The 10,231-nt window shown below is 38.0% G+C and overlaps 2 protein-coding genes across 2 annotated transcripts; both read left to right on the plus strand.

The window, feature by feature from the left end:
- The first annotated feature begins 3,260 nt into the window (after positions 1 to 3,260).
- gnao1b (guanine nucleotide binding protein (G protein), alpha activating activity polypeptide O, b) lies at positions 3,261 to 8,887 on the plus strand. The gene is made up of 8 exons (XM_079866541.1): positions 3,261 to 3,630; positions 3,740 to 3,782; positions 4,794 to 4,935; positions 5,449 to 5,609; positions 5,744 to 5,872; positions 6,445 to 6,574; positions 6,866 to 7,019; positions 7,115 to 8,887. Exons 1-8 carry the CDS (start codon positions 3,513 to 3,515, stop codon positions 7,300 to 7,302), a joined length of 1,065 nt encoding a protein of 354 aa, XP_079722667.1. The 5' UTR covers positions 3,261 to 3,512; the 3' UTR covers positions 7,303 to 8,887.
- On the plus strand, positions 8,874 to 9,424 carry mtbl (metallothionein-B-like). Its single transcript, XM_079866543.1, has 3 exons — positions 8,874 to 8,985; positions 9,100 to 9,165; positions 9,259 to 9,424. Exons 1-3 carry the CDS (start codon positions 8,961 to 8,963, stop codon positions 9,360 to 9,362), a joined length of 195 nt encoding a protein of 64 aa, XP_079722669.1. The 5' UTR covers positions 8,874 to 8,960; the 3' UTR covers positions 9,363 to 9,424.
- Positions 9,425 to 10,231: the final 807 nt, after the last annotated feature.

A 10,231-nucleotide genomic window follows, 5' to 3' on the forward strand; every position in this document is an offset into this window, starting at 1 on the left:
CACACTGTCCTGTCTCCATCTTTATCTTAGAGTCATTATGTGCATAAGAGCAACAAACGGAAGATGCTAAAAACAGCATCACTTTAACTTCAAGAACTTTGAATTGCCCTCAGCATTGAAGGGAGCAGTGTTATTGTTAGAAGGCACTTAGTGTAGCAGGACCGTTGCTACAGCAGAGCTAATGTGGATTGACTTTTTATCGGTACGATACATGAAATCACACATACATTAAAGACAACTGGAAACGCAGAGCTTGAAACCACTTTAAAAATTAAATTCTGTTATGCATATTAAGGATATTACTGAACTATAGATGACTTTCATAATAATGTTCTAAATCAACTGCTTTCTAGTCCAAAGGCATGCTTAATCTGATTATAAAACTGGTCCTCTGAGTATAGGTCAACTATATTGATCTCATTTTTTTAAAAAGACTATGAAGGATAAATATGAGATGAGGCATTATTTAAGAACCCTTGTGGAATGTATATTGCTTTTAGAAATTAAATCCTGAAATCAATATTCTGCAGTTCTATAAATAAACACCAACCTTGCAATAGGGTATTACTTCTTAGTTTTTAGCTCATAAGATTGAGGATTTCCGGTTGTGGTTTTTTTTTGGGTTTTTTTTTTTTTAAGAAAAAGGTGTGGGTGTAATGAAGTTGTGTCATTAGTCAAATAATCAGTTGGGCAAAAATGAAAAAAGTCAACATCTGGATCTGATTGTGTTCTAATATGATATGAGATGCCATTATTCTTAGAAATTAATTTTAGCTTAATGGTATCTATTGAGGGCGTTCAGATTAATGAAATGGATGAGGCCTTTCTCCATTAAAGCATTATGCAGACCTGCCATTAAAGTATTACATGGTTAAGAGATCATATTCATTTTAGTTATGGGGATTTAGAAGCTCCTAGTCGTTTTCTAGAGTGAAATCTAACATTTTCATTTACGAAAAACCTGGTGATTAAATACCAGAGAAAATGTGACTCAACTGTTCCGTTGTTACATGCCTGGTCGCATTTGCTAAATGTTTTATTTAGGATTTCATTTTGCAAAAATGTAGAGATTTGCTTAGTTTATTTCACTCAAAATATAAACGCTACTCACATATGATTATGCAATGATGTTTCAACATACTTGTGACGTTACAGCTTATGGAGGAGGGTCTGTGATTTTGTCTCCACCCTGGTAATAAAGATAAAAGCATGTTAAGCAGGCTATGTGGCTCGATATTGCTCTCATCTTAGTAAAGTAATCCATCAGAGTGACCTGTGTGTGTGTGTCACTGGTGTGTTCAGAAAGTGAACAGTCCTTTGCAGTTAGGTCTGGGCTTGGCATGAAATCAAAACTAAAGTTATGTATTCCATTCTCCCCTCCCCATGGGCACATTTCAAAGAATCAGTCAGATATTCATCTTTAACTAGAGGTCTATGCATTTTTCTGTATATTAAAATGCACTTTATGTTCCCCAACAAACCCAAATAATAATACAGTTTCTAAGTGTGAAATGATTATGTATGTGCATGCATTTATTTTAAAGTCATGAGAGAGGATATCCTAAGATTTCCAGAGATTTGCACTACTAGTAGATATTAAAAACTCACTGAGTGATCTCATCTTTCAAAGCATTTCACCCATATAACAGTTGCTGAAGCACAAACTCTTAAAGTATTATTATGTGTTGAAATCCAACATCAGAACATCTGGCTCATATATCAGGGGTTAGGTATTAGAGAAATCCACAGGAATCTTTTAGAGCTGTAAGACTATGAGTGTGTGGGGAGGATTGGGTTAGGGATGAACATTTTTATTATATATTTGAATATCTGCGTTCCATTGTTGTGGATGCTTTTATATAAATAAAATTGGTAGAACCCATGCAATACCAAGGTTATGGGTTTGGATCCTAGGGAAAATGTATACTTTTGAAATGTTTATCTTGAATGCACTTTAAGTTGTTTAAAGCATCTTCCAATTGCATAAATGTGAATGTAATTAAAAGCATCACTGCACAAATAAGAGTTATTGAATGACTGATCAAACGGGTGAGGCATTAGAGAAGATCACAGGAATCTTGAAGATAATGCAGTTCTGCAAGAATAGTTTTTTTTTGTGATATTGACATTTTTTAATATACACAGGCTATATAAATATAATTATATATTATCTGTCCCATCATTGTGTTGGTGCATTTAAAGGGATAGTTCACCAAAATGAAAATTTTGTCATCATTTACTCACCCTCTAGTTGTTCCAAACCTGTATGAATTTACTGCTGAACACAAAAGAAGATATTTTGAAGAATGTCAGTAACCGAACAGTTGATGGGACCCATTTACCTCCATAGTATGAAAAAAGAAAACAAACAAACACAGAAATTCCTCAAAATATCTTCTTTTATGTTCAGCAGAAGAAAGAAATTCATACAGGGTTAGAACAACTTGAGGGGGAGTAAATGATGACAGAATTTTCATTTTTGGGGGAGAGTCACACACACACGAATGCATTTATACAACAGTTCTGTAGACAGGTAATTGATATCGACTAACTTATTTATTTTTTTCTGATAAAAAAAAATTACCCAATTTGTTCGATTATTTCTGCTAAATGAAGAAAGTTTAGTTGCCTAAAGCATTTCGTTTTTGCATGTTTCAGAGTCCAAGTGATGCACAGACTAAAAGCCGGTCAGGAATGGAATATGTGAGTGGACAAGGGCAGAAACCCAGCTCAAAGCCAGTCAAATTAAAGGACTGGACCTTTTCCCAAATCTGTAATAACTTAATAGACTGGGAAAAGAACATGATTGTTTTATTAACTATTTTAAATTAAAAGTAATACTAATTGTATTAAATAAATTAAGCCCCTAATAAGAAACACTTCACAAAATTATTGAAAACAAAGGTATTAAAATATGTTTAAAAAACATTTTCTTTTTATTGAAATACAAAATATTAGAAACATCCAAACATGGCACCCATATTACCATACTGAAACAGACACGCTGTGGAGGAAGGCTCTGCACAATGCACAATACATAAATAGGCCTTGCCTTCCTGGCTGCTGTAATACCACAAAACATGAAAAGATAAGTAAAATTAATGTGCAAAAACGTGGGAAATATCCAATATGTCTACAAATATATCATGCATGCAAGCTCGGTGCTTTTTATTTCGACTGCCACAAAACAGATGTGGCCGAGCCCTGCTCCTCCTGTGACGTCAGCGCGATGAGAGGGGTTTGCCCCTCGCGCATTAGGAGGGAACTACAGGATGAGACGAGCTCGTGCAGGCTGTCACTGCCGCCGCCCAATAGACACCCTCGATCCGGAGCGCGAGCAGGACGACCTCCTCCCAACCAAGAGGCCGGAGTGTGAGCCTGTTCCTGACCTCAATTCGGCTTGGATGCTTTAGCAACATTCGGCAGACTGAGCAAGCGAGAAAGGAGAGAGTGTGGGACAGAGACGGATATTTAGGATTCAGCTCTCGCGCGTCCCGACTCCCGGTCTTGCAATGGGATGTACGTTAAGTGCCGAGGAGCGCGCGGCTCTGGACCGGAGCAGAGCGATCGAGAAAAACCTGAAGGAAGACGGATTAAGCGCAGCCAGAGAAGTCAAATTACTGCTGCTGGGTAAGTCGTGAGGTTTCAGTGGCCGATTTGCAATGAGTGCATTGAATAAGGATGCTGCAGGTAAGTGTGTGTGTGTGTGACAGCACTGACACAGCCTGTGTCTCCGCAGGCGGAGGGGAGTCGGGGAAGAGCACCATCGTCAAACAGATGAAGTAAGTGCGGTTTTTTTTTTAACATACTCAGTGATTTTGGGCCTTTTTTGGGGCGGTTAAGGGTTGGGATCTGTTTGTCTCGCGCTGTTCATTGTGTGGTAGTGCTGAAACACAAGCTTACCCCCCCCCCAAGAGACAACGCTGTGAGTGAGGGAGTGAGTGAGTGAGTGAGTGTTAGTCTCATGTGTGCAGTGAAGCTTGAGAGTGCGCGTGTGCCTTGTCGTTGTTTTTGCCGTCCTGGGCTCCAAAGATCCTTAATGTTTCACGTTTTTGTCATTGCATTTAATCTGGGACCGATTTTTGTGTGTTATTCCATGTTATGCATTAGGGCCTTGTGTTCATTTTGCCCTCTGTGTGTGCTTGAGAGAGAGAGAGAGAGAGAGAGAGAGAGAGAGAGAGTGAGTTTGTGTGTGTGAGGCATTAGAATCTTTCTCTGTATTAATCTTAATGGGTTGCTTTTAGTGCTTGATCCCTGCAGTCTCGTTTAGCGTTATCCGCCCATTAAACGGATTTACCGGGACTATGTCACCTAACCTTACATTTTCATAACTACAGATGCACATACATACACAGTCATTGCATTTTTCACCAAATGCATTGTTTTATTAAACACCTAGTTAAATAAAATACCATTTTACAGATATCATGCACCAGCATCATTGCACAGTTTTTATTTCTAAGCACACACAACTAAATCTCAGAGCTTCAATATATTTTGAGGTTATAAATACTCTAGTTGCATTTTAACTTCTTTATTGCAGCTATGCAGTTATTGCATAGTTACAGTTTAACTTGTGGTTTAAAATATTAAAGTGACCAACAACTCGTGCTACGCAACCTGTGGAAGCGCAAAACAGATTATTGCATAATCTCTAATCATACTAATTTTGCCACCACATATCCCAGTCATACAGATATATGCGCAGTATTGTGTCAGTTCTGTTGACCTGTCGTGTTTGTATGGTGCGTGTGTGTCTATAATGGCTTTTCTCTGTTGTGTGTTTGCGTCAGGATTATCCATGAAGATGGGTTCTCCGGAGATGATGTAAAGCAGTTTAAACCTGTGGTCTATAGCAACACCCTTCAGAGTCTCGCCGCCATCTTGCGAGCTATGGAAACTCTTGGTATAGAGTATGCGGACAAAGACAGAAATGTATGTATACACACATGCAGCACACACTCTTGTGAACTGACTTTAGAACTACACAGAGATAATGGAGCGCAAGTGGTGTGATAGAAGAAGATTACCGTAAATATTCAGATGCAATAAATGTTTTATTGTTTGATCCTCAAACATTTTCAAAGCAATTACTGAATCTAAAAGTTGTTCAAACCTCTTTATTCTGAATAATATAATTGTATTGATACACCAATACAGGAAAACAGAGCACAACAGTTAATGTACCTACTGTTAATGTACCTGTGCACGCTTGTTTTGATTTGCAGTGTTCTTTAATGTTTGCATTGGATTTTCCTGGTGATTGACCTCACCTTGTATTACCCAAACCCTCCTTCTTACATGATGCACTGAGTTACAGTGACACCTAGTGCATGAAATTAGGAAAAATCATTGTGGTTGCCAAAGTAGTGCACATTTAGCGAGTGTCCCTCTACACACTTATATGCATTAAACAGGATGTTTTTAACCTTTTGCATATGTTTATAGGCGGATGCTAAGATGGTATTTGATGTGGTCAGTCGAATGGAAGACACAGAGCCATACTCAACAGAACTACTGGCTGCCATGATACATCTTTGGACTGATGCTGGAACTCAAGCTTGCTTTGGCCGTTCTCGAGAGTATCAGCTTAATGACTCCGCCCAATAGTGAGTCCCTCTGTTATTCACACACAAATGCAATGAGATGGTGCAATGAGCATGTCACTGTCAGGTGTAATGTTCAACACCCTATATATCATAATACGTTATTTAAGAATGCACATGGACGCTCTGTGTTTCAGTTACCTAGACAGTTTGCAGCGCATTGGCTCTCCAGATTACCTCCCCACTGAACAGGATATTCTCCGAACCAGAGTCAAAACTACTGGCATCGTTGAGACAAATTTTTCCTTCAAGAACCTTAACTTTAGGTATCTATTAAGTTATGCATTTCTTGTGAATTACATTGTGAATTTAAAAATAAGATTTTTCTGCACCTCCTAAAAAGGTACAAACTCATATCTGCATAATATTAGTAAATATATAGAGCTGAACCTTAGTTGGTTCATCAGTACATATATATAGATTGTCATACCACCCAGCCCTAAAACTGCTTAGTGTAAATTATAAGACATTATAAACCTGTTAATATGAGTTTCTGCAAAGCTGCATTAAAACAGTTGACTTTACTCATATCTTTAAATTCTAAAAGTTTTTTTTTTTTTTTACATTTTAATAAAAAAAAAAAAAAAATACTAGGAATATTTTGTTGAATATAAAATAGCACTCAGATGTGAATTCTTTATAATTGTCCTCAAAGTCTATTTGTGAAAATGACATTCTCTTTTAGATGGGACTTTGGGACAAATCTTTGGTCGACCTATTTTGTTTCTTAACATGCTTTATGAGTTTGGACTTGATTTGATAGTGTTTTGTGTGTGTGCACACATGCGTGTACATGGCTTCACATGTGTCCTGAAAGTGTGTGATGTTCCGTCCCCAGGCTGTTTGATGTGGGGGGACAGAGATCAGAGAGGAAAAAATGGATTCACTGCTTTGAGGATGTGACAGCCATTATCTTCTGTGTGGCACTGAGTGGATACGACCAAATGCTCCATGAAGACGAGACCACGGTGAACTACTACACTCAGATCATTTAGACAGCTTGCATATTCATATTATGACATTTATTGGTAAATTAACTTTAGGTTCTCTAAAACAATCCCTTGACGGTCAACCTAAAATTGATTTGAATCACCAAATTACAGAGGAATCCTACTGTTTTTACCCACCATATCTATGTTTTATAAAAAAAATATATATATTTGTAATATAAATTGTATTGATTTATTTCTTTATGCTAATTATTCAGTTCCAAAAATGCAAACATGTTTGATTCAGTGTCTTCTCTCTCTTCTCTGCAGAACCGAATGCATGAGTCTCTTATGCTCTTTGACTCTATATGTAACAATAAGTTCTTTGTTGACACGTCCATCATCCTTTTCCTCAATAAGAAGGACCTTTTTGCAATAAAGATTGTAAAATCTCCCCTGAATATCTGCTTCCCAGAATACACAGGTACAACAACCATGCACAAATCTATACAAGAAATTTACAGATATGAAAAAGGCTTGAAAACTCAACTTCTCATCGTGTCTCCATCTTTCCGACAGGCCCAAATACATTCGAAGCCGCGGCTACGTATGTACAAGGTCAGTTTGAAAGCAAGAATCGCTCTCCTAATAAAGAGATCTACTGTCATCTAACCTGCGCTACAGACACAGGAAACATCCAAGTGGTCTTTGATGCTGTTACTGACATCATCATCGCCAATAACCTGCGTGGCTGTGGCCTCTACTGAGCTCCGACTCCACTTGTTGCCCTTCGAAATGGTAACAAGTGACTGAACTGACACCCCTGTGACATTGGCCAAGGCACTCCCTTATTTCATTTCACTGTCAATTTTTGTCTTTTGTTCAGAATATGTATCCCTTATTTTCTTTTGTAGTTCGTCAGTCCATTGCTGGAGTAAATAACGTATGGGTGTGCATGTATAGTGTAAAATGAGTGTTCGGCCGGGCATAGATGCTTTAAGCATGAGTGCATGTGTGTGAGTGTCAGTCACAACGAGTGAGAGTGTTTGTCAGGTGATAACACACAAAGGTTCTCTGCTGTGTAAGAGACTTCCAAGTGCTGACATGATCCTAAACTAAACCCTGAAAGGATCTGTGGCTCTTGTAGGCTTTTCTTAAGATCCAGAAATGTCTGTGACTGAGAGCAAGATGTAAGGTGAATCATTTAGCAGAGCCGAATGTCATTTCAGAAACTGATTGTTGTCCAGGGGCAGCTCTTAAGCCAAAGTTGTTTGAGACCTGGCATCGCCCCCTATTGGGTCTCTGCTCACTGGCTTCAGGCTGTGACATAAAATGCCTTTCAGCGAATGAAGCCTCTTACAAAGTGTGATGTTGACAACATTCTCACTCAACATGAGCACAAATAGTTCAAAATCTGTTCATTTCTGTATAAATTATTCTGTAGTTTATTTATTTATATAATTATAAGCGCATGTATTTACATATTTTGTATCGCCCCACACTTTGTGCACCCTATCAATGTCGGGCTACGAATACAAACGAACTAGCTTGCAGACTTTAGATGGAGAACAGCGTAAATATTAAGACTGTAATTCAGACTCATATATAACTGAATTACTGAACGAATGAGCTATCGCTTCTTTTTATCTCTCTCTCTCTTCAACTGATGACGTAATGACGTGTGAGAGTGTGTACAGATGCGTGTGTGATGCATGCACACTCTTTATTCAACCATGACCTGTTACTTAACCCAGATTTCTTTTCCCGTTTCCCTCCTCTTTTTCTCAGCTGTGGATGATTTTTTGTTTTTTTTTGTTTGGTGCACTGAATGTTCTCCTTTACTCCCTTGGGGTAATACTGCACTGTACTGCTGGGTTTAGTCTTCTGACCGACCAATGAAATGTTTACATTAAAAAAGAAAACACTTTAGCACCAATTACTGGCTGTGCTTTGATTTGTTTGTCCCTCCCTTGACGTGGTTAGTGTATTTTAACCTGCAATTATCAATAATTATAATTACAGTACAGTAGTAACATAAATAGATCAAATAACATCAGTGTGACAGAGTTCATCCCCTAAAGTACTTTTGGGAACCAAACAAGAATGTCCTGGGGACATTTTTTAGGCTCTTTTTGTAACCAAAACCAAGCTTCCCAGAACTTTACCGGGAGGTTTAGTTTAACCAAAAACGAACGTTCCCAAAACGTTCTGGTAACCAAAATTGTTTGCTGGGATGCCTGGCTTTCCTTTTATATTTGTTTAATGCCCACATGACTACAGAATGTGATCCCAAGTTCATCCATCAGCGCGCTCACACTCTTCATATGACGTTCACACGTGATAGTGACGCACGAACGAGCGATTCCATTTCCAGACAGATTTTTCCAAGAAAGCATCATACGTTCGTTGAAATTAAGGTGGGAAAATGGACCCGTGCGACTGTTCTAAAAGTAAGTACATAATCCAAATATAAATATGTACAGTATTTAATCTAAGTGATTATAGCAAGAAATGCGGTGGCGCGCATGCATCTTCTGGAAATGTAAGACCACTGTCTGTTGTAGATGGATCTTGTAACTGCGGGCAAAACTGCAAATGCACCAACTGCGCGTGCGCACATAGCAAGAAAAGTGAGTCGAATAACTAACGCTTTGGATAATTAAACATCACTTCACCCAGAATTCTGCAGAATTAAATCAATTTTGCCCTTTTCGACCCGGTAGGTTGCGGAACTTGTCCATCTGAATGCAGTAATAAGGGCACGAAGGGCTGCGAGAGCGCGCGCAAGGACAAGGAGAAATCGTGCGACACAAGCTGCTGCAAATGAAAGGCTGTGAAATGCGCTGTGACACTGTGCTCCTTTAACAATAAAAGCAATTCTATCGTGTACTCATGCATTTGTTATGATTATTTATGAGCTAAAATGATGTATTTTGAGTTGTTTCTTATCCACACTGGATGCACTCATGAACACTAAATACACAAGATAGATAATAATAGCAGGTCTACTAAATGGTAAGAACAGAGAAGCTTGTTGCAAACCTTAGAAAACGAATTAGAAAAATTCTCACAGTTCCTTTCTCTTGCATGGTGTTATGCTGCTTACCAACATTTGAATGCATATATAAGGTGTGTGCTTTCTGCGTTAGTAACCTAGACAGACCAAGGGGGTTCAAACCACTGATCTATATAATGACATGTCATTCTATATAGATCGGTGGTTCAAACATTTGATGTCAAGAATGATGATCCCCTTGTGAGGGTCCCCATTCCTAAAATTTAAATGCAGTTTTGTATGTATTCATTTTCTATTTGACACTGTGTGACAAGACAAAAGTAAAAATACAACCTGACATTTTTTTTTCCATGAACATCAACTTTAGATATTTATTAATTTAATAATAAATCCAAATGAGGATGTTTTGTTGTATCACATTATCGAAATCATGTGTTTTCTGACCTTAAAAATAAATAGCTTCAAAATGCCCATAAAATAATGAAATACTGGAATTTTTAATAGTGAATAGTAATTGAGTGACAGTTGGAGGTAAAGGTACAATAAAAAAAAAAACATTCTTGGATGATAACGTAAGTAAGATGCTGAACAAACGCATAAACTGAGACAGGAAATGGTGTTTTAATGTTAAGAACTAACAGACCTTCACTACTCGTATGTTGTCAGTTAATAACAGTTCG

The sequence above is a fragment of the Squalius cephalus genome (genome assembly GCF_949319135.1).
Source record: "Squalius cephalus genome assembly, chromosome: 3".
Lineage (NCBI taxonomy): Eukaryota > Metazoa > Chordata > Actinopteri > Cypriniformes > Leuciscidae > Squalius > Squalius cephalus.